Below are 21,188 nucleotides of genomic sequence, written 5' to 3'. Positions count from 1 at the left end.
TAGAAGTGGAGGGGCGGAGATGAGCGGGACGTAAACATCCCGCCCACCTCTGTCCTTCCGCATAGCCGGCGTGAGCCGCAGGACGCAGGTAGGAGATGTTCCTCAATCCTGCGGCTTCACACAGCGATGTGTGCTGCCGCAGAAACAAGGAACAACATCGTAACATCGGTCCTTCCGAAATTATGGAAATGACCGACGCTACACCGATCATACGATTTCAACGCTTTTCCGCTCGTTAATCATATCAAAAAGGATTTACACACTACGATATCGAGAGCGACGCCGGATGTGCGTCACTTTCTATTTGACCCCACCGACATCGCACCTGCGATGTCGTAGTGTGCAAAGCCCACCTTAGTGTAACATTCTACTATATTCTACGAATGCTTGAATTTACACACGTATTGGCAGGGGGTGTGCATGAAACGATCAGGCTAGGTCTATACGTTCTTTTGATCTTTCTTCTAAAGAATGCTTTACACGCTGTGACATCGCTAACGATATATCGTCGGGGTCACGGTGGTTGTGACGCACATCCGGCGCCGTTAGCGACATCACAGCGTGTGATAGCTAAGAGCGACGTTCAACGATCGAAAAAACGTCAAAAATCGGTGATCGTTGACACGTCGCTCCTTTACCAAATATCGGTGGTGGGGCATGCCGCAGGTTGTTCCTCGTTTCTGCGGCATCACACATTGCATAGCGATGTCGCAGCGTGTAAAGCACCCTTAAGAGTTTATAAACCCTCCAACCTCCAAGACAGCCATACCATACACAATGGATAGAAATAGACTGATCAACAGTTGACTGTTTCATTTCACTGAAAGTCCATGCACATTTTAGTCGACATGCTATACAGTCGTTTAAAGTACCCTTGTGCTTTTAATAAAGGACCTTTGTGGAAATGGTCATGAATGGTCATGATCACTTGAGAAAAAAAAAAAGATATACCGCAAGTCCAACTTTTTAAAACATTGCTGACTTTTGATCGACTGGCAAAAACAATAAATATTACCCAAAGATTGGTTATGGTTAAAAAAACCCCGATAATTTAATCTGAGTATCGGCACCTTTAGGGTATATGCACACGCTGCAGTTCTGGTGCAGACATTTTCTGCATGAAATCTGCACCTTCTGGCAGAAAAACGCACCAAAAACATACTGAAAAGCGCATGCATTTTTGGTGCGTTTTTTTCATGGTTTTTTTTTGTGAAGTCAATGGTTGGAAGAGCTAAAAAAACGCAAGAAAACACGTCCCAACAATTGACATGCTGCAGACTTTTTCTGCACCAAAATCTGCCAGGGAAAAAAAGTAACGTTAGGTGCACAAAACCTCAGTAATCTCATAGACTTTGCTGGCTTCAGGATAGGCATGCAGATTTTGGTGCAGAATTCTCCTCAAAAAACACATCAAAATCTGCATAAAAAATGCACCATGTGCACATAGTCTTAAGGGGGCTTTACACGCTACGATATCGTTAATGTTTGGTCGCCGGGGTCAAGTTGTTAGTGACGCACATCCGGCGTCATTAACGATATCGCAGCGTGTAATACTTACTAGCGACCTTAGGCGACCTCAAAAATGGTGAAAATCGTTCACCAAGGAGAGGTCGTCCCAAAGTCAAAAATCGGTAAGGGTTGTTTAGCGTTGTGGTTCATCGCTCATGCGGCAGCACACATCGCTATGTGTAACACCACAGGAGCGAGGAACGTCTCCTTACCTGCCGCCGGCCCCAATGAGGAAGAAAGGAGGTGGGCGGGATGTTACATCCTGCTCATCTCCGCCCCTCTGCTTTGATTGGCCGGTCGCTGTGTGATGTTGCGGTGACGTCGCTGTGATGCCGAACGTCCCTCCCCCTTGAAGGAGGGATTGTTCGGCAGTCACAGCGACGCCGCCGACCAGGTAAGTATGTGTGACGCTGCGTAGCGATAATGTTCGCTACGGCAGCGATCACAAACAATCGCATGCGCGACGGGGGCGGGTACTTACACGCTCGCTATCGCTAGAAATTGCTAGCGATATCGCTAACGTGTAAAGCCCCCTTTAGTCATCCCCTACAAAATTCATAGTCTTTAGAGTAGGGAGGAAGAAGCACTCAGAATATACCCACTCAATCAATGATTTTACTTCACAAGTACAGGATGATTGTCACAGTCGTCTGTCTGCATCTAGAGACTTGCGATAGAGACTCTGGCCTAGATCCTCTTTGCCATCTGAAACTCTCACATAAAATGTAATTCCCTTTCCTATGGTGCTTAAAGGGTTAATGTCAGTTTTATTTTGCAGCAGACTCTGACTCCTGGCCTCTGGTGTTTCCAGTAAGGGACCACTCCTTTCCTCTATATATGGTCTCATCTCCCAGAAGAGGGTGCTGGTTATTCTGATTCATTCTAAAGCTAGGCCTCGAGGTAGAAGGATCTGCTGGAGCCCTTGTTGCAGTGAAGCGATGTAGGCTGCAATCCTGGTGTCTGACTGCAGCTGTTAAGTTGGGCTTTATCCTTTGTTGTTTCCCCTGTGAGTCATACCTTCCCCTCTTGTTGTATCAGTGCAGTGGTGGTACTACCAATCCTCACCTGCCAGCTCACTAGTCAGTCTTATTACAGGGTATCTCAGGGCTTCAGATATCCTGCTTGGCGACATGTTCGGAATCTGTATAGGGGCTGGCTAGGAAAGTAGGGTACAGCTGCAGGTGAGTGAAGGTGGTATCCCATCTTCCTCTCATTAGCGCTAGGGCCCACCATTGTTAAAGTGTCACCGCTGTACCACTTGTTTGTTGTGGTGAAATCTCTGTTTGTTGTGTGTCTCGCCTTGCCCCACCGGACCTTTCTCAAGTCCTTGTGTGACAATGAATTGAAAAATCTGAAGAAAAAAGTTATTCTTTTAGATAGATACATGGATAGACACACATGAAGACCAATAAAATAAATCACATAAGTCCACCACCTGGATCCATAGTAGTCTAGAACAATAAGAAAAAAAGTTCACCTCACCTGTCCAGTAAGAATGCACTGGGTGAAAGGTTCCACAACAATAATCATAATAATAAAATTTTTCTTAGCCAATTCAAATAATAGTGTCCCTATAGATTCCCCTATACAAACATAGACCATGGATCTCCTTCTTCGTTAGACCACTATGATAATCCTCAGAAACAAAAATCCAGCACTTCTGAAAAATTAACTTTAATTTATTCAGATTAAAATAAATCAAGCAAGGGAATAAGCGGTTTACTCATTTCGAGGCCAAATAATTTTTTAATCACCTGATTGAGGATATAATTAAGAGGCATTTGGCCTCAAAACGCGTAAACCACTATTTTTTCATTGTTTGATTTATTTTAATCTGAAGAAATAAAAGCTCATTTTCCAGAAGTGCTGGATTTTTTTCCTTTTTTTTTGTGGATTACCTTTCACGGGATATGTACTGATGATGGAACAGGCGCTCCTAGGCAGGCCCTCAGACTCGAGACCCTGAGCTGTCCCTTCTCTCGGAGGTAAGGTTAATAGTATCCAGGTCTGAGCCCCCAGCGTGACCCTGACTGCTGTCCAAGCATGATCTTACTCCCCCCACCCTGGGAGTGCACTGGGAACCCAGTAACAAAACCCCCACAGAAAAGACACAGAAAAGGGAGAATGAAACCTCGTACACACTGTACTCAAACACAATGGGGAGACAATGTGTGTATGGGGGAATAACAAAATGGGTAGGGAATAAACTAACAACAGGGGAACGTTCACACCACGCAGAATAACAACTATAGATCACCATGAATGGAATAACCACTGAGACTGGGATCACTTGAGCTAAACTGAAGCTGTCTTCGGCGATCTCCTACTACACTCCCCAGCCTTAAATAGGAGGAGACCAGCTGTGGAAGGTAATTAGCAACCCGGCTCTCAGAAGAATTGCACACTGCTCCAAAAAGTATTAACTTCTGCACGGCTGGGAGCAGTGGAATAACTCAGCCGACGACCAGCAAAGCTGAGCACTTAAGAGAGACCAGGTTGCCGGTCGGACTCTACAATCTAAACAGAGTCCGATGCTGTTGTCATAATCCACGTGTTCTGATCCAGACAGCGCATGACATTATCATAGTAGATCCAAGGTCCATGTTCACTGGCATAGGGGAATCTATGGGGACACTATTGTTTGAATTTAAAAAATGTAGATATTCGTGACCAAAATTATGCGTCCCTTTTAATATGTTTGATCTACTTGCAATGAAAGCATACAATGCTAATTATTGATTCTAATTCACTAATAAACAGGGTAGGTTTATTTGTGAGATCAAAGTAAGAAACTCACCTTTGACAAGACTTGTGTTTTCCCGTTTAACAACAGCCCAGATATCTGCTCCACGCAGCGCACTATTCTGGTGCAAGCTTTGCCGTCATTTTGGGCCATCCACAAAACTTGATCTTTTACTGACATGATGTTACTTGCAATTTCAATAATAATTTCTCCAAGCTGTAAGACGAAAGAATAAGTGCATGTAATGCAATTAATAAAAGAAATCTAATGAATTACTATTATTCAGCAGTTAAAACAATACGTACGGTTTGCGGTGGCAAATAGTTCCAAGTGTTTACAAATATAGTCGCAACTATGGATTCCTAAGCTACTGTAATGCCCTGCACATGAAGTAAGTTACATAGCTAATCAGGAGAACTATACTACATTTCTAATTGGAGGTATTTGCTAATAGTATTATTAATATTACCCCTCCTTCATATTGATATAGGATCTTGGAGATGGAATAACACTATAAATGATTTTAATTACTAGTATAATGTCTGTGGAGAAACAATTCATAACTAAAGTCTCTTACTTAATTTTTTATCCCAGCCCTTCTATGCTTGACGCAATGTGAAAAGATACAGTGCCTTGCGAAAGTATTCTGCCCCCTTGAATTTTTCAACCTTTTTCCACATTTCAGCCTTCAAACATAAAAGGTACAAATTTTAATGTTATGGTGAAGAATCAACAACAAGTGGGACACAATTGTGAAGTTGAACGAAATTTATTGCTTATTTTAAAATTTTGTAAAAAATAAAAAACTGAAAATTGGGGCGTGCAATATTATTCATCCCCTTTACTTTCAGTGCAGCAAACTCACTCCAGAAGTTCATTGAGGATCTCTGATTGATCCAATGTTGTCCTAAATGACTGATGATGATAAATATAAGCCACCGGTGTGTAATCAAGTCTCCGTATAAATGCACCTGCTCTGTGATAGTCTCAGTGTTGTGTTTAAAGCACAGAGAGCATCATGAAGACTAAGGAACACAACAGGCAGGTCCGTGATACTGTTGTGGAGAGGTTTAAAGGCAGATTTAGGTGCAAAAAGATTTCCAAAACTTTAAACATCCCAAGAAGCATTGTGCAAGTGATGATATTGAAATGGAAGGAGTATCATACCACTGCAAATCTACCAAGACCCGGCCGTCCATCCAAGCTTTCATCTCAAACAAGGAGAACACTGATCAGAGATGCAGCCAAGAGACCCATGATTACTATGGATGAACTGCAGACGTCTACAGCTGAGGTGGGAGCGTCTGTCCATAGGACAATAATCAGTCGTACACTGCACAAATCTGGCCTTTATGGGAGAGTGGCAAGAAGAAAGCCATTTCTCAAAGATATCCATAAAAAGTGTTGTTTAAAGTTTGCCACAAGCCACCTGGAAGACACAGCACACATGTGGAAGAAGCTGCTCTGGTCAGATGAAACTAAAATCGAACTTTGTGGGCACAATCCCAAACAATATGTTTGGCGTAAAAGCAACACAGCTCATCACCCTGAACACACCATCCCCACTGTCAAACATGGTGGTGGCAGCATCATGGTTTGGGACTGATTTGCTTTAGCAGGGACAGGGAAGATGGTTAAAATTGATGGGAAGATGGATGGAGCCAAATACAGGACCATTCTTGAAGAAAACCTGTTGGAGTCTGCAAAAGACCTGAGACTGGCACGTAGATTTGTCTTTCAACAAGACAATGATCCAAAACATAAAACAAAATCTACAATGGAATGGTTCACAACTAAACGTATCCAGGTGTTAGAATGGCCAAGTCACAGTCCAGACCTGAACCCAATCGAAAATCTGTGGAAAGAGCTGAAAACTGCTGTTTACAAACGCTCTCCATCCAACCTCACTCAGCTCGAGCTATTTACAAAGGAAGAATGGGCAAGAATTTCAGTCTCTCGATGTGCAAAACTGATAGACACATACCCCAAGCGACTACAGCTGTAATCGCAGCAAAAGGGGGCGCTGCAAAGTATTAACTTAAAGGGGATGAATAATATTGCACGCCCCAATTTTCAGTTTTTTTATTTTTCACAAAAGTTTAAAATAAGCAATAAATATCATTCACCTTCAGAATTGTGTCCCACTTGTTGTTGATTCTTCACCAGAACATTAAAAATTTTCATCTTTATGTTTGAAGCCTGAAATGTGGGAAAAGGTTGAAAAATTCAAGGGGGCGAATACTATCGCAAGGCACTGTACTTTTCATACCGACCTCACCATTATTCTGCATTAATGCCTTATTATTACTTTACTCCCAATTGGCCGGATTGTTGTGGTTTTTGTTTTTTTATTTTTTTCTCTCTTATTTTTTTCTATTACTTTCTAATTTTTTTTTTATTTGCTGAATGGCGCTTGCTATTTTCAGAACTCCAGCCCCCAGCAATTCTGTTCTGCATTTCCACTACAATTTGCATTCAGAAAGCATCATTATTTTAGAAATACAGACATTTTAATAAATGCATGAAGCTTTTATTCATGTTTAATAAAATAGTGGGAAATGTATTTGAAAAGGAGATGTCATCTCTAGACGTGTATTTGATATAAAGAGGGCGAACGTTGTGAAACTGATGAGATAAAATTGCGCTGGTAAGCAAGTCTGGATCCGTGCGGCTCCAATAATTAACACATAAATTCCCATTTCTGCCCCTAAAAAAAACAGGGCAAAGGAAAAATTTCATGTGTGAACTGTTATGCCCAACAAATTAATTATCTATTGTTGGTTTTGCACTGTTGTCTGTTCTTCAGTGGTGTAATGATGCCTGGTTTTCATTACAGATGCTTCTAATATGCCAACAAGGGATTAACGAACCAGTGGCCAAGCTCTTTCAGACCAAATCTATTTTACGTGGAGATATGTGTTAGCAAATCTATTAGGGTTGTTGACTTCATAATGCAAACTGAGATGGAGGCCATTTTTTTGTCAGTGATTCATAAAGAATCCAAAAAGCAAAGCAAAAACTTGTGTCTATATCAAGTATTGGAGGTCTCGTCCCTTCTTGTGGAGACCACTAGTTGACATAGGTAGACTATTTATTTTTTTTTAGGGTAGACTTCAAGAGGTTGTCCACCACTTTTACATTAATGGCATTTCCTTAGGATAGGTCATCAATGTATGATTGGTCGGGGGGTCAAACACCTTGCATCCACGCCAATCAACTGTTGTTGGTGCCTGGGGTGGCAGATGGAACTGCTCAGTATCAGAGCTGCCTCGTCTTCTGATAGCGTTCGCGGCCGGGTACTGTACATCCACCTCCCATTGAAATCAATATTAGGTGGATGTGCAGTACCCGGCCACGGCCGCTATCAGTTGACGAGGAGCTCCTGACCTGAGCATTTCCGGTGGCCTGCACCGACGACGACTGATTAGCGGAGGTGCTGGGTGTCGGATCCCTGCTAATCAGACATTGATGACCAATTCTAGGGATAGGCCATTAATAGGGATGATCGAATACCTCAAATATTCGGCTTTGCAAATATTTTCCGAATACCTCGCCGCTATTCGACTATTCGATGCGCAATGTAAGTCTATAGGAAACCCGAATAGTACCGAATATTTTTTATTCGGGTATCCCATAGACTTACATTGCGCATTGAATATTCGCGAATAGCGGCGATGTATTCGGAAAATATTCGCGGAGCCGAATAATCTAAGTATTCGATCATCTCTAGTCATTAATGTTAAAGTAGTGGACAACCACATTACTAAGCCATGCAATGCTCACTGGGAAAAAAAGTAGGCAAATAAACTTGCGTCCAGGAGGTAGAAACCTGTCGCTCGACTGCTACCTACTGATACTGTTAAAGAGAATCTGTCAGTAGTATCAACCCTTCTATGCCATTTATATGGGCATGCAGGTCATAGAAATCCGAATAAAATGATATCTTGATATTTGTGATTTGATGTCTTATTTGCAAGAAATCCAAGTGCTTCTTAATATGTAAATGAGCTGTTAAATTTCCTGGATGTCTCTGAGAATCTGCCTCCAGAGCTTACTGTAAATGGAATGGGGTGAGAAATATAATGACTGACAGACTGCTCTCTTAAACTACATGTCTCACACTACTAACAAAACTTTCTATGATCGTAATGTCCAAATAGACAGTTTAGGATGGTAGATCTTACTGACAAGTTCCCTTTAATGGGTTGGACATTGACTTTTAGGCGGGCTTTGCACGTTGCGACATCGCAAGCCGATGCTGCGATGTCGCACGCGATAGTCCCCGCCCCCGTCGCAGGTACGATATCGTGTGATAGCTGGCGTAGCGAAAATTATCGCTACGCCAGCTTCACACGCACTCACCCGCCCTGCGACCGTCGCTCTGGCCATCGCCCCGCCTCCTTCCTAAGGGAGCGGGTCGTGCGGCGTCATAGCGACGTCACACGGCAGGCGACCAATAGCGGCGGAGGGGCGGAGATGAGCAGGATGTAAACATCCTGCCCACCTCCTTCCTTCCGCATATCCTACGGAAGCCGCGGTGACGCCGGTAGGAGATGTTCCTCGCTCCTGCGACTTCACACACAGCGATGTGTGCTGCCGCAGGAACGAGGAACCACATCGGACCGTCGCGTCAGCGTAATTATGGATTACGCCGACGCTGCAGCGATGATACGATTACGACGATTTTGCGCTCGTAAAATCGTATCATCTAGGCTTTACACACTACGATGTCTCATGCGATGCCGGATGTGCGTCACTTTCAATTTGACCCCACCGACATCGCACCTGCGATGTCGTAGTGTGCAAAGCCGCCCTTAGTCTTAGAGAACCTCTTTTCTTCCTCCTGATGGAGAATTAATTTGCATAATATAGTAGCAAAGGCATACAGGTACAGAAGAAAACTATTGAATGCTATTGGCCTTCCATTAACTATACCAAAAGTGAGGCCTTTAGCTCACATACAGTCTAGTTGAAAAACATTCTGCTGAATTTGAAAGAGTAAAGTAATTTTCTATGTGAAAGACAGAGCAGTAATAGAATACCTGTGTTATTTTACTCTATACTTTAAAGGCTATATATACATTTTTTTTATTCATTTGCTTCTAGAATGTAAAGTTAAGCAGCTTTCTTTAAAGTCTTCAATAAAAATGTTCTATCTGTAAGTACCTTGGGCTGACTGAATGCTTTTCCAAAAGGTTACAAATCCATCAGAGCTCCTGCTCCTGACGGCTTTCTATGCTCTTCCCCTTCTTTCCTCTATTAGCGATAACAGTAGTAAAATGAAAAGAAGCTTTTGTGGAGATAGGAGACAATGCATATAGTCTGCGGGAGTGCAGTGAATGCAGGTGTCAAAGCGGAGAGTGTTCCCTCCTATTTCTGGTGTCAGGAGATCACAGTGCAGGGCTTCATACACACTTGCTCAGGTTAATACTGCTGGCTGTGCAGATTCTCCATTATCCAGTGCTGCTAGGGTTAAGTAGATCCTCTGGTCTCCTGAAACTCTGAGTGTAAGCAATAGTCAGCTGTTCTCTATTCCAAATTAGCTCTGCTATAAAGACTTCTCTCCTAGTCCAGGTAATCGTCGGTGATAGTTTCTGCTTAGCTTTCATCTAGAGGGAACCTGTGAGCTATGGACCAGGAAGCCATTCAGAGAACATTTGCTGTGTGAAAGTTGTATTGTTTTCCCTCCCTTAGTTCTCTTTGGTTTTTCCCCTCTGGTCTGTTCCTCATTATTATCTCTTGTAGTTTTGCGTGCTTTGTATGATTGCTTTTTATTTTACCCCTGTCTGTCTATTCTCTCTGTGTCTTTAACCTAGAGCGAGACTAGCGTTTACACTGCCCTATGCACTAATCAGGGCTGAACCCGGGTAAAGACAGGGATAGGCATGCGATCGGTGACAGGGTGAAATAACCCATATAGGGACAATACGGAGTGCAGGAATCAGTCTCAGATAAGTTTAGGAGGTGACCCTGCTCCCCTTTCCCTAGCGAAAGGGCCCACAGTTGTAACGTGTACCCTCTGTGTTACGGCATTCGCCGGGGGTTCCCGTGTTCCTGGTAGAACCCTGGTAGTCACTGCGTGACAGCAGGCTACAGAAAAGAAGGAAAGCATATGAAGAGAAAGTAGGTGCAGTATAGAAGCTGTGCTGCTGATATGTGAGCTGGTGAAGACAGCAGCTTCCTGTATGCACACAGACCTCGCATCCAGCCTACATTACAGTCAGGTACACTCCCACAAGACAAAAGCTGAAGCTTTCATCAGGCTACAAACTAAATATCATAAGTCTGACAGGAATGAAGATTGCCGACTGAAACTTAGCACAAGTAACCACTAACATATGTGAAAATCATATTTATTAATGTCAAAGGCATCCATGGCCTTTAAAGCTAAATTTGCCAGTCATATTTTTATTTTCTTCATTGATTCTCCAGAATGAAAATCTTAAAGCTGGTAAATCAATACTTCCATCTCTGCTTCTAAGGTTAAGACAGAGTCAAATGAACACTTATGAACACATTGGGGACTGTAGAAGCGCATCTTCAGCATACAATAAATGCTCCTGGAGACGTTCTGCCATTGTAGCTCACTTTTGATAATCAACTTTTCCGGACCCAGAAGATCAAATTGGAAAGTGATGATTTCTAGTACTATACTCGCCCGAACATTTAGACATATGCCAGGCCAGTGTGGTTTCTGTCCGGGACGTTAGCTCCCTCTGCACTTTCCATTTTGCCTTTTAGCTTCCATTGCTGGTCACTTCATTGCGATAATCTATGGAGCTTAATATACTGAAATCATATATTGCAGTTCTCCTCAATTCACTTTCTATTATGCTGTTTCCCTTTCTTTCTTTTATTCCCAACGCATTTCAGAAAGCTGCCCATGTCAGCCTGAAGTTAGAACAGCTTATATTAGGCAGCTCTCAAACAGCCAGCAGAGTAATTACTTATAGATGCAATTTATTTAGTAAATTAAATGCCAAATAACAAAGCAAGTCTATGTATTTAACTATTGGGCATGCGTCATGGTACGGTGATGGAGGGGGGAGGGCGAAGTAGGGGCAGTGTTCCCAAAACCCTGCTTAGCCTGAGAGTTACTAAGTTCCTACCCAGCCTTCACCAGAGCCTTTGATGGTGACAGTGAACTTGTCTCACGATAGGCTTCAGGTTGTCGGGCTCCACCAAGGCGGGTTGGGAGAAGGGATACACTGCCATTAGGGAAGGAACCCCTGACACTTGCCCTAAAAAGCCCTGAGCTCCCTGACATCCCTAGATGGATTCTTTCACCCCATGCAGCGTTCACGTACCGATCCCTGTTTTTCCGTGGACACAGCCCTGTCTAGTGTACAAGACAGCAGGAACACTAGTCCCAGTCTAGGTTAAAGGCACAGAGTGGCTAAGACAGACAGGGGTAAAATAAACAGTAATCATACAAGGCACTCCATACTACAGATAGGAGTAATGTGGAATGGACCTGTGGCGCCCTGGACAAGCCAGGGGCCACAGGTAACAACACACACACACCCCCACCCCCAGCAGTTCACAGCAGACATCCCCAGTGAGACCTGATTTCTTCCCTCGGGTTTAGACAGACACACCAGGTGGGCGGAGTCAGGCAGATAAGCACGCCCACCGAGGAATCTAGCTGGCCTGAGGCAAAAACCAGCAGAGACAGGTCCAGGCAGAGGAAGAGAGAGGAGGTCTGCAGAGAGGCAGACGCAGACTGGGGCCTAGGTTGGAGCCTAGGTCCCTCGTGTAGCCAGTGAGGCAGACGGTAGTGGCCGTCTGCAGGGGCTGGGAAGACAGTCTTGGTGGAACCGTAGGTAGCTGGGACAGGGTAGTGGCCCGTCCGGTACCGAATCGGGGAGCCAGCTGGAAACCGGACCACAGGAGGAGCGTACACGAAGGTGAAGGAAAGGACTTACACTACCAACCTGGAGTCAGGGGAAAAACACCGCAGCCGTCTGTGGGACCCGTCCATCCAGCCGTTTGTTTTACCGGAGACTTTGCATTCGTCATTGGCTGAGTGAGTACCACCGTGTCGTGCGGCACCGCGCTGCCCCCGCGACCCTGCACCTCACCAGGCCCCGTAACCCGCCTGCCATCCCTCCCTCACCGGGCCCTGGGACAACCAACCCCCCTACCCACGGAGGGGAAGAACAACATCCAAGCTGCTCCCTGTCATCGCTCCCGGGATCCCCGTCCAGAGCATCGGTGGTGTCACAACCTCACCACAACCGTGGGTGGCGTCACGGACAATATCCCTAAACCAAACCACCCCCTTTCACTCACGGGCGAGGAGCGCCGCTCGAGTCCCCGGGATCTGGCCCACCGCTCGAGCCACCGACCGAGCAGCAGCAGCCGCAGCTGGACCCGAGCAGTGGGTGAGCACAGCGTCCCCTCCTCCGCCCGCGACAGACCCATGAGGCAAACCAAAAAGGGATAAAGAAGGGAACAATACAACACAACTTTCACACAGCAAATTCCAGCAATCGATCTCAGAGTGACTTCCTGGTCCACAGCTCACAGGATCTCTCTAAAGGCAGACTTAACAGAAGCTCTCACTGGCAGTTACCTGGGCTAGGAGAGGAATCTTTATAGCAGAGGTAATTAGAAGTTCAGCACAGCTGATTCCAGCTTACATCCAAAGCATAGGAGACCAGATTAACTATTTAACCCTAGCAACAATGGATAAAGGAAAACCTGCACAACCAGCAGTATTAACCTGAGCAAGTGTGCATGTAGCCCTGTGCTGCGCTCTCTTGACACCTGAAATAGGAAGGACCACTCTTTGTCATGGTACCCTGATGACACTATGTGAAAACTTATGGAAAAAATATAATATAATATTTCAAACCACATGATGGTTAAAGTTGTTATTGTGATGTAAGGGATTAGTAGTGCCTGGAGACAGCCCTGTGTGTAGTTCAGGAAATATAATCTACCATCTATCTACAGGATAGATGATAACTGCATGAGCACTAGGTGTTCAGCTGTACAATCCCCTGATTCCAAGAGCATATATATTCATATCAATGGAAAGGTTCATATCAACAATCAGCACTCTCATAGACAGTGAATGGAGAAATAGTTGCACGTTCATACAATGGACTTCGGAAACACCATTTTTGTGATCTGCTATTGTGCTAGCGGAAGACTCCCATTACAGATTCATGTGTCGCTTAAGGGTACTTTATACACTGCGACATCACTAGCGATCTCATTAGCGATGTGAAATTCTAGATCACAAGTGCAATAGGTCATTTTACGCATGTGCGATCTCAAAAGATCGCACTTGCGATCTAGAATTTCACATCGCTAATGAGATCGCTAGCGATGTCGCAGCATGTAAAGTACCCTTTAGACTGGGTAAAAACAAACAATTTTGCAATTTACCTCTAATTAAAAATCTGTTCTCAATAATGGAGGAACTATTAATTCAATAGTTTACGGCTTATTGCAAAGGTTTCCAGTGACCAATTTCCAGCAATATACCAGAAGTGGCCAGTCTCCTAGGGAAGGAGCACGCGCTTGTAAGCCCTTTTATAAATGCTCCTCTACACTGGCCAGATTGATTCAGTGCCCCTACACTTCTCAGATGCTGCAGAGGGAAAGATATCTCCTAAAGCCATAGTGGAGAGAGTACAGGCCATCGGTATAGCCATGATCTGTCAATCATCAGAAGCGCACCGCTTTATGTAATAATGTAAAACATTAGGACTTGGCTCATACAGTAGAGCCCATAAAGCAATGGGAAGAACCCTGGGTCCCCATCAGACCTTGGGAAAGCGGGACAAGTTGGAAAGTTAGCATGCTTTCTCCATCTCTTGTTGCATCCTTCTAAAGGCCCCGTCACACACAGAGATAAATCTTTGGCAGATCTGTGGTTGCAGTGAAATCATGGACATATTGTTCCATTTGTACACAGCCACAAACCTGGCACTGATTGCCCACAATTTCACTGCAACCACAGATCTGCCACAGATTTATCTCTGTGTGTGACAGGGCCTTTAGAGTTTCCTCCAATATAATGACATTGGGAATAACATTGTTTATGGCCATACTAACAAATTTTGTAGCCTTTTCAAAAGGCTTCATTATAAAAGGTATAATATAATTATACAACCTACCACATTACTGTCATGGAGGTGTCGTGGTAACAGGGCACGGACCCCAAACTGGCCTTGAGACTAGGGTCCTTGGGCTGTCCCTTATCTCAGAGATTGGCTTGATGGTAGCCAGGTTTGGACCACCAGCGTGAGCCTAAAGGGGGCTTTACACGGTAGCGATATCGCTAGCAATTTGTAGCGATAGCGAGCGTGTAAGTACCCGCCCCCGTCGCACCTGCGATTGTTTGTGATCGCTGCCGTAGCGAACATTATCGCTACGGCAGGGTCACACATACTTACCTGGTCGGCGGCATCGCTGTGACTGCTGAACAATCCTTCCTTCAAGGGGGAGGGACGTTCAGCATAACAGCGACGTCACCGCAACGTTACTAAGCGGCCGGCCAATCAAAGCGGAGGGGCGGAGATGAGCAGGACGTAACATCCCACCCACCTCCTTCCTTCCGCATTGTGGCCGGCGGCAGGTAAGGAGACGTTCCTCGCTCCTACGGTGTCACACATAGCGATGTGTGCTGCCGCATGAGCGATGAACCACCTGGATAAACAACCCTTACCGATTTTTGAGTTTGGGACGTCCTCTCCATGGTGAACGATTTTCACCATTTTTGAGGTCGCTTAAGGTCGCTGGTCAGTGTCACATGCTGCGATATCGTTAATGACGACGGATGTGCGTCACTAACAACGTGACCCCGACGACAAAACATTAACGATATCGTAGCATGTAAAGCGCCCTTAACGCTTGTAAAATATGATCTAACACCCCCTCTCCCTACCCCAGGAGAGGGCTGGGACCAGAGAAGCAAACCCAACAAATCAAAAAGACAGGGGAAAAATCAAAACACATGCACACTGCAATCAAACAAAGGGGAGAGACAATACATGCCCAGGATGAAATAAAACACAGGGACGAAATAAACTATCAACAAGGATATTTCCACACCACACAAGAAATCACACGACAGATCACCAGGCTCTGGATCACTACAATAAGGACCGGTATCGCTGAAGCAATGCTGAGCTATATTCGACAAAGAGAAACCAGATCCAGTATTTTATAAAGAGTAAAAACAGCTGTTAGTGGTCAAAACAACCTGAACTCCTAAAAGCAGTTCACAAACCCAGAAGGAATTAACTCCTGCTGGACTGGAGAGCAGTGACGCTAATACAGCTGATGCCCGAGTAAGAAACCTCAGGTTCTATGTCAGACTCTGTGGTGTGAATAGAGTCTGACGCCGCCATAACACCCAGCAAATGCAAAGTTGAACACAGCTGAACACAGCTTGAACACAATGACACTTATGAAGCCCGTTCAGATGCTGAGGACGCATAGCTGCTGACACTGTAAATTCTGAAGGCTGTTCTTCCCCACTTAAGAATAATTAAAGTGCCCTCACACTCTCCTTGCCACCAGCACCATCTTGATCAAGTGGTAGATTTGTTTAAGAAAAAATTAAAATTGAGGAGGTGTTCCATACAGTGAGCAGGTGTTACTTTGCCCAAATGCATTGCTGTCACAATATTTCTGGCATTGTCAACTACTAAGTTGGCTAAGTTTAATTTATGAGGCACCATCTAATGTGGCATTTGATACGTGTATAAGGGCCATCTGGTGTGTAGGGGGCATAAGTCACCATCTAGACCAAATATGATGCAAAATGTGTGCAAAATATTGAATCAGAGGGACATGAAAGATATTCAAAGCTCTTGACCATAATTTATTCAAGAAATAACTAAGACTAGGAATCCTCCATTGAGGCTGAGTGCATGTCATCATTTCACAAATTGTTAATCACACCCATTTACATTGTTTTCTGTTTCCTGCCTTTGGACCAAACAAGTTAATCAACAGTAGTGATGAGCGAGTATGCTTGTTACTACTCGGTACTCGCACGAGTATCACTGTACTCGGGCTACTCGGCGGGTACCGAGTAATTTCGCGATACTCGTGCTGTACTCGTGGTCTTCATCCCTGCATGTTGGCGCTCTTTTGAGAGCCAGCCCTCATGCAGGGATTGGCTGGCAGACCACTGCAATGCCACAGCCCTGTTAGTTGTGGAATTGCAGTGATTGGCCGGCCTGCACAGCGTGACCGAGCATTTATACCGGCGGGCGCGCTGTGCTCTGTACACAGCCATCTCATATTCCCTGCTTTCCACGCCCACAGGTGCCTATGATTGGTTGCAGTGAGACACGCCCCCACGCTGAGTGACAGGTGTCTCACTGCACCCAATCACAGCAGCCGGTGGGCGTGTCTATACTGTGCAGTAAAATAAATAAATAAATAATTAAAAAAAACGGCGTGCGGTCCCCCCAATTTTAATACCAGCCAGATAAAGCCATACGGCTGAAGGCTGGTATTCTCAGGATGGGGAGCCCCACGTTATGGGGAGCCCCCCAGCCTAACAATATCAGTCAGCAGCCGCCCAGAATTGCCGCATACATTAGATGCGACAGTTCTGGGACTGTACCCGGATCTTCCCGATTTACCCTAGTGCGTTGGCAAATCGGGGTAATAAGGAGTTAATGGCAGCCCATAGCTGCCACTAAATCCTAGATTAATCATGTCAGGCGTCTATACGACACCTTCCATGATTAATCTGTAAATTACAGTTAAAAAACACACACACCTGAAAAAATCCTTTATTAGAAATAAAAAACAATAACAAAGTCCCTCATCACCAATTTATTAACCCCGACAAACCCTCCATGTCCGGCGTACTCCACAGTCCTCCAGCGTCGCATCCAGCTCTGCTACATTCAGGTGACAGGAGATGCAGAATACACCGCCGCTTCTGTCAGCTTCACACAGCAACTGAGGTGAGTAGCGCGATCAGCTGCTGTCAGTCAGGTAACTCACGGCCACCGCTGGATCCAGCGGTGGCCGCGATTAACCTCAGTGAAAGCAGCTGATCGCGCTACTCACCTCAGTTGCTGCATGGAGCTGACCGGAGCGGCGGTGAGTAGCGCGATCAGCTGAGCTGTCACTGAGGTTACCCGCGGCCACCGCTGCATCCACCGCTGGATCCAGGTAACCTCAGTGACAGCTCAGCTGATCGCTATACTCACCTCAGTTGCTGTGTGAAGCTGACTGGAGCGGCGGTGTATTCTGCAGCTCCTGTCACCTTCATGCAGCACAGCTGGACGCGACGCTGGAGGTCCGTGGATTACGCCGGACATGGAAGGTTTGTCGGGGTTAATAAATTGGTGATGAGGGACTTTGTTAGTGTTTTTTATTTCTAATAAAGGATTTTTCGGGTGTGTGTGTTTTTTAATTGTAATTTACAGATTAATCATGGAAGGAATCTCGGGGAGACGCCTGACATGATTAATCTAGGATTTAGTGGCAGCTATGGGCTGCCAATAACTCCTTATTACCCCGATTTGCCAACGCACTAGGGTAAATCGGGAAGAGCCGGGTACAGTCCCAGAACTGTCGCATATAATGTATGCGGCAATTCTGGGCGGCTGCTGACTGATATTGTTAGGCTGGGGGGCTCCCCATAACGTGGGGCTCCCCATCCTGAGAATACCAGCCTTCAGCCGTATGGCTTTATCTGGCTGGTATTAAAATTGGGGGGACCGCACACCGTTTTTTTTTAATTATTTAATTATTTATTTCACTGCACAGTATACACACACACACCGGCTGCTGTGTTTGGGTGCAGTGAGACACCTGTCACTCAGCGTGGGGGCATGTCTCACTGCAACCAATCATAGGCGCCGAAAAGCAGGAAAGTAGGGAATACGAGATTGTTTAATGAGCGGCCGGCTTTTTCAAAAGAGGAAAAGCCGCCGGAGTTTAGTGAACAGCTGTGCAGCGCCGCGGCAGTGATCGGGGAACGGTAAGTAATAGAGAGGGGGGGAACTAACCGACAGACTGTGAGAGGGGGACAGACAAGACAGAGAGAGACCGACAGAGCGAGACCGACCGACGGGAGATAGAATGAAAAAAAAAATGACCGACATCGCTAGTAAAAAGCACAAAACGTGCGTTTTGGACATCGGAGTGCCACACAATGTTTATACGTAAAATCTTTCATGTATTAATCTCAAAAAGTAACATACACCAGCTCTATCTCACTATTGGGTATGTGCCCTTAACATTTCCGCCATGAAAATTCATTTTGGTGTCATTTTGGAAGGTTTTCTGGTGAGTCCGTAAAAATGGCGTAAAACGCGGACAAAATTGTTCACAGCTGTGACTTTTGAGTGATAAATGCTTCAAGGGATCTTCCCCATGCTGTTGTCATGTCATTTGAGCACTCTTCTGATACTTTTATGACATTTTTAGGGTTTCTACATGCTGCCGGGGGTCATTTCATAAAAATACTCGGGTCTCCCATAGGATAACATTGGGCTCGGTGCTCGGGCCGAGTACACGAGTATCTTGGGATGCTCGGCCCGAGCCTCGAGCACCCGAGCTTTTTAGTACTCGCTCATCACTAATCAACAGGAAGTGGGCGATGTGATTGCTCTCACTTCCTGTTGATTGCTCATTTGGTCCGAAGGCAAGGAGAAGGAAGCCGGAGCTGACTGGACATAGCCAGTGATGAGCCAGAACACTGCTGGAAGGTGAGGTGAGTATAGTCTTTATTACCTGGTGGGAAACATGTGGAATCAGAATGGTTTGTCCTAGTAGTGGACAACCCTGTTAACCAAGCCACTAGTCACACCTACATACTTTTTTTCTACCCTGGCAGGAGGAGATGTCAGAAGGGGCATGGTGATATGGTGACAGTGAGGGACTGGCTGGAAAGTTAGGTGAGTATAGTCTTTATTACCTGGGGAACACATGTGGAATGAGCAGGGGCTGTCCTAGTAGTGGACAACCAATTTGACCAAGCCATAGTCATATGGAGTAACTTAATGCTAAAAATAAAATTAATTTGCTTTTTGATGACCGCTTTATGCAGCTGCCATGATGTCACGCATGGACAATACACATTGTCCAACAGCTGATTGTAAGGATTGGAGAAACCCAACTTAGCCCAAACTGCTAATCATAATTCTACCTTCACTTTGAATAGTTTTTCTATCTCAAAAAGGCAACAGAATAAGTAAAATGGCTTCAAGAATAAAGAAGGAACCTGTTTGGATCAGATGTAGCTGCACGATGACTGTTTCTTCATATTTCTTAATACAATACAGTTTGGGCTCAGGAACCCGGGGCACTCCAGCTGTTAATAAACAAAATCTCCCAGCATGCACTGCTTACGCTTGTTATAAGCCAATATAGCGGCAGTTTTCCCTGCTGTTCTTGCTCGCACGCACGCACCCGTTCGCTTTGATTTAATTTGTATTTACAATTGAATGTGATTCGAAGCAGCGGGCCGCTCTCTTAAAAGATCAATAATGTATTATTGATGTGTCTAAGTTTTACTTCTAAGATATTAATATAGCTCATGTATCCTCACTGTGTGTGCACTATTCTGGGACATAAGTTGATTAGAAAGAAATCTAATTACCTATGGCATTTCTTCAGGAAAGTTTCAAAAATGAGTCCAAATGTGTGTGAGCAACTTTTTTATGGGCAGCAAAAGATAAGTGTTAGGCTGATCTTTGCAAAAACTTTTTTAATGACATCTAACAGAGATATTCTTACTAGTTGCAAAGCCAGTCCCAACATTTTGCTACCCATAAAACTGATAAATAGTGTTCCCAGTGAGCTTTCCGTGCCCCCACAGTGCTGTTCAGGCCCCCCAGTGCTGTCTGTGCCCCACAGGCTACAGCCACATCTATGCCACCCAGTGATGTATATACCCTGCAATGAGGTTTGTGCTTCTCAGTGATGTCTATGCCCCAGCGTTTCTTGTGATGTAAATGCCCACAGTGTCTCCTGTGATGTATATGCCCCCAGTGTCTCCTGGGATGTATATGTCCCCAGTGTCTCCTGTGATGTATATGCCCCCAGTGTCTCCTGGGATGTATATACACCAGCGTATCCTGTGATGCATATGCCCCAGAGTCTCCTGGGATGTATATGCCCCAGTCTCTCCTGTGATGTATATGCCTCATCCTCACCTGTGATATATATATACACTCCCAGCTCCTCCTGTGATGTATATGCCCCAGCTATGCCTGTGATGTCTATGCCTCAGCCCCTCCTGTAATGTACTGTATATGCCGCAACGTTTCTTGTGATGTATATGCACATGCCTCAACTGTGATGTATATGTACCAGCCTCTCCTGTGATGTATATGCTCCAGCCTCTCCTGCGATGTATATGTCCCCAGCCCCTCCTGTGATATTTATTCCCCCAACTCCTCCTGTGAGGTATATGCTCCGGCCTCTCCTGTGATGTATATGCCTCTAGCATCACCAGTGATATATATGCCTCAGTGCTTCTTGTGATATATATGCACCAGTCTCTCCTTTCATGTATATGCATCAGCCCCTCCTCTGATGTATATGCCCCCAGCCCCCTGTGATCTATATGCCCAGCCCTTCCTGTGATTTATATGCCTCCAGACCCTCCTGTGATGTATATACAGCAGTACCTAGCATCTTCTATGTGATGTATATGTTCCAGCGTCTCCTATGTAATGTGTATATATAGCAGTCCCAGCATCTCCTATGTGATGTATATGATTTACAAAACTAATTATCACAAACAGTTGACTGTGCTCCAGACTGAGGAAAAACCTGGAAAAGCAGTTATGAGAAGCAATATGATCAATATCAGCTAACATTAGAGCTGCACTAAAGAAAAGCGGCTGTAACCACCACAGTAGGGTGAGTTAATTAATTGTTTGCCCAAATATAGCAGCGCCATTTTCAAGTTGATTCCTTTGTGCAGCCTTTGAAGGTT

The 21,188-nt window shown here is 45.0% G+C and overlaps 1 protein-coding gene across 2 annotated transcripts in view; it reads right to left on the bottom strand.

Annotated features, from left to right (window-relative positions):
* ADGRA1 (adhesion G protein-coupled receptor A1) overlaps positions 1–21,188 on the bottom strand; it is a 1,087,584-nt gene that overhangs the window by 712,271 nt on the left and 354,125 nt on the right. For both annotated transcript variants that reach the window (XM_075348547.1, XM_075348548.1), the window contains exon 11: positions 4,307–4,468. In XM_075348547.1, coding sequence (XP_075204662.1) covers positions 4,307–4,468 — 162 coding nt within the window. The remainder of the gene's footprint in view (positions 1–4,306; positions 4,469–21,188) is intronic.

This window comes from Anomaloglossus baeobatrachus, chromosome 5, assembly GCF_048569485.1.
Source record: "Anomaloglossus baeobatrachus isolate aAnoBae1 chromosome 5, aAnoBae1.hap1, whole genome shotgun sequence".
Taxonomy (NCBI): Eukaryota; Metazoa; Chordata; class Amphibia; order Anura; family Aromobatidae; genus Anomaloglossus; species Anomaloglossus baeobatrachus.
The sequence above is the reverse complement of the archived record's forward strand: the minus strand, read 5'-3'. Positions and strand labels throughout refer to the sequence as shown.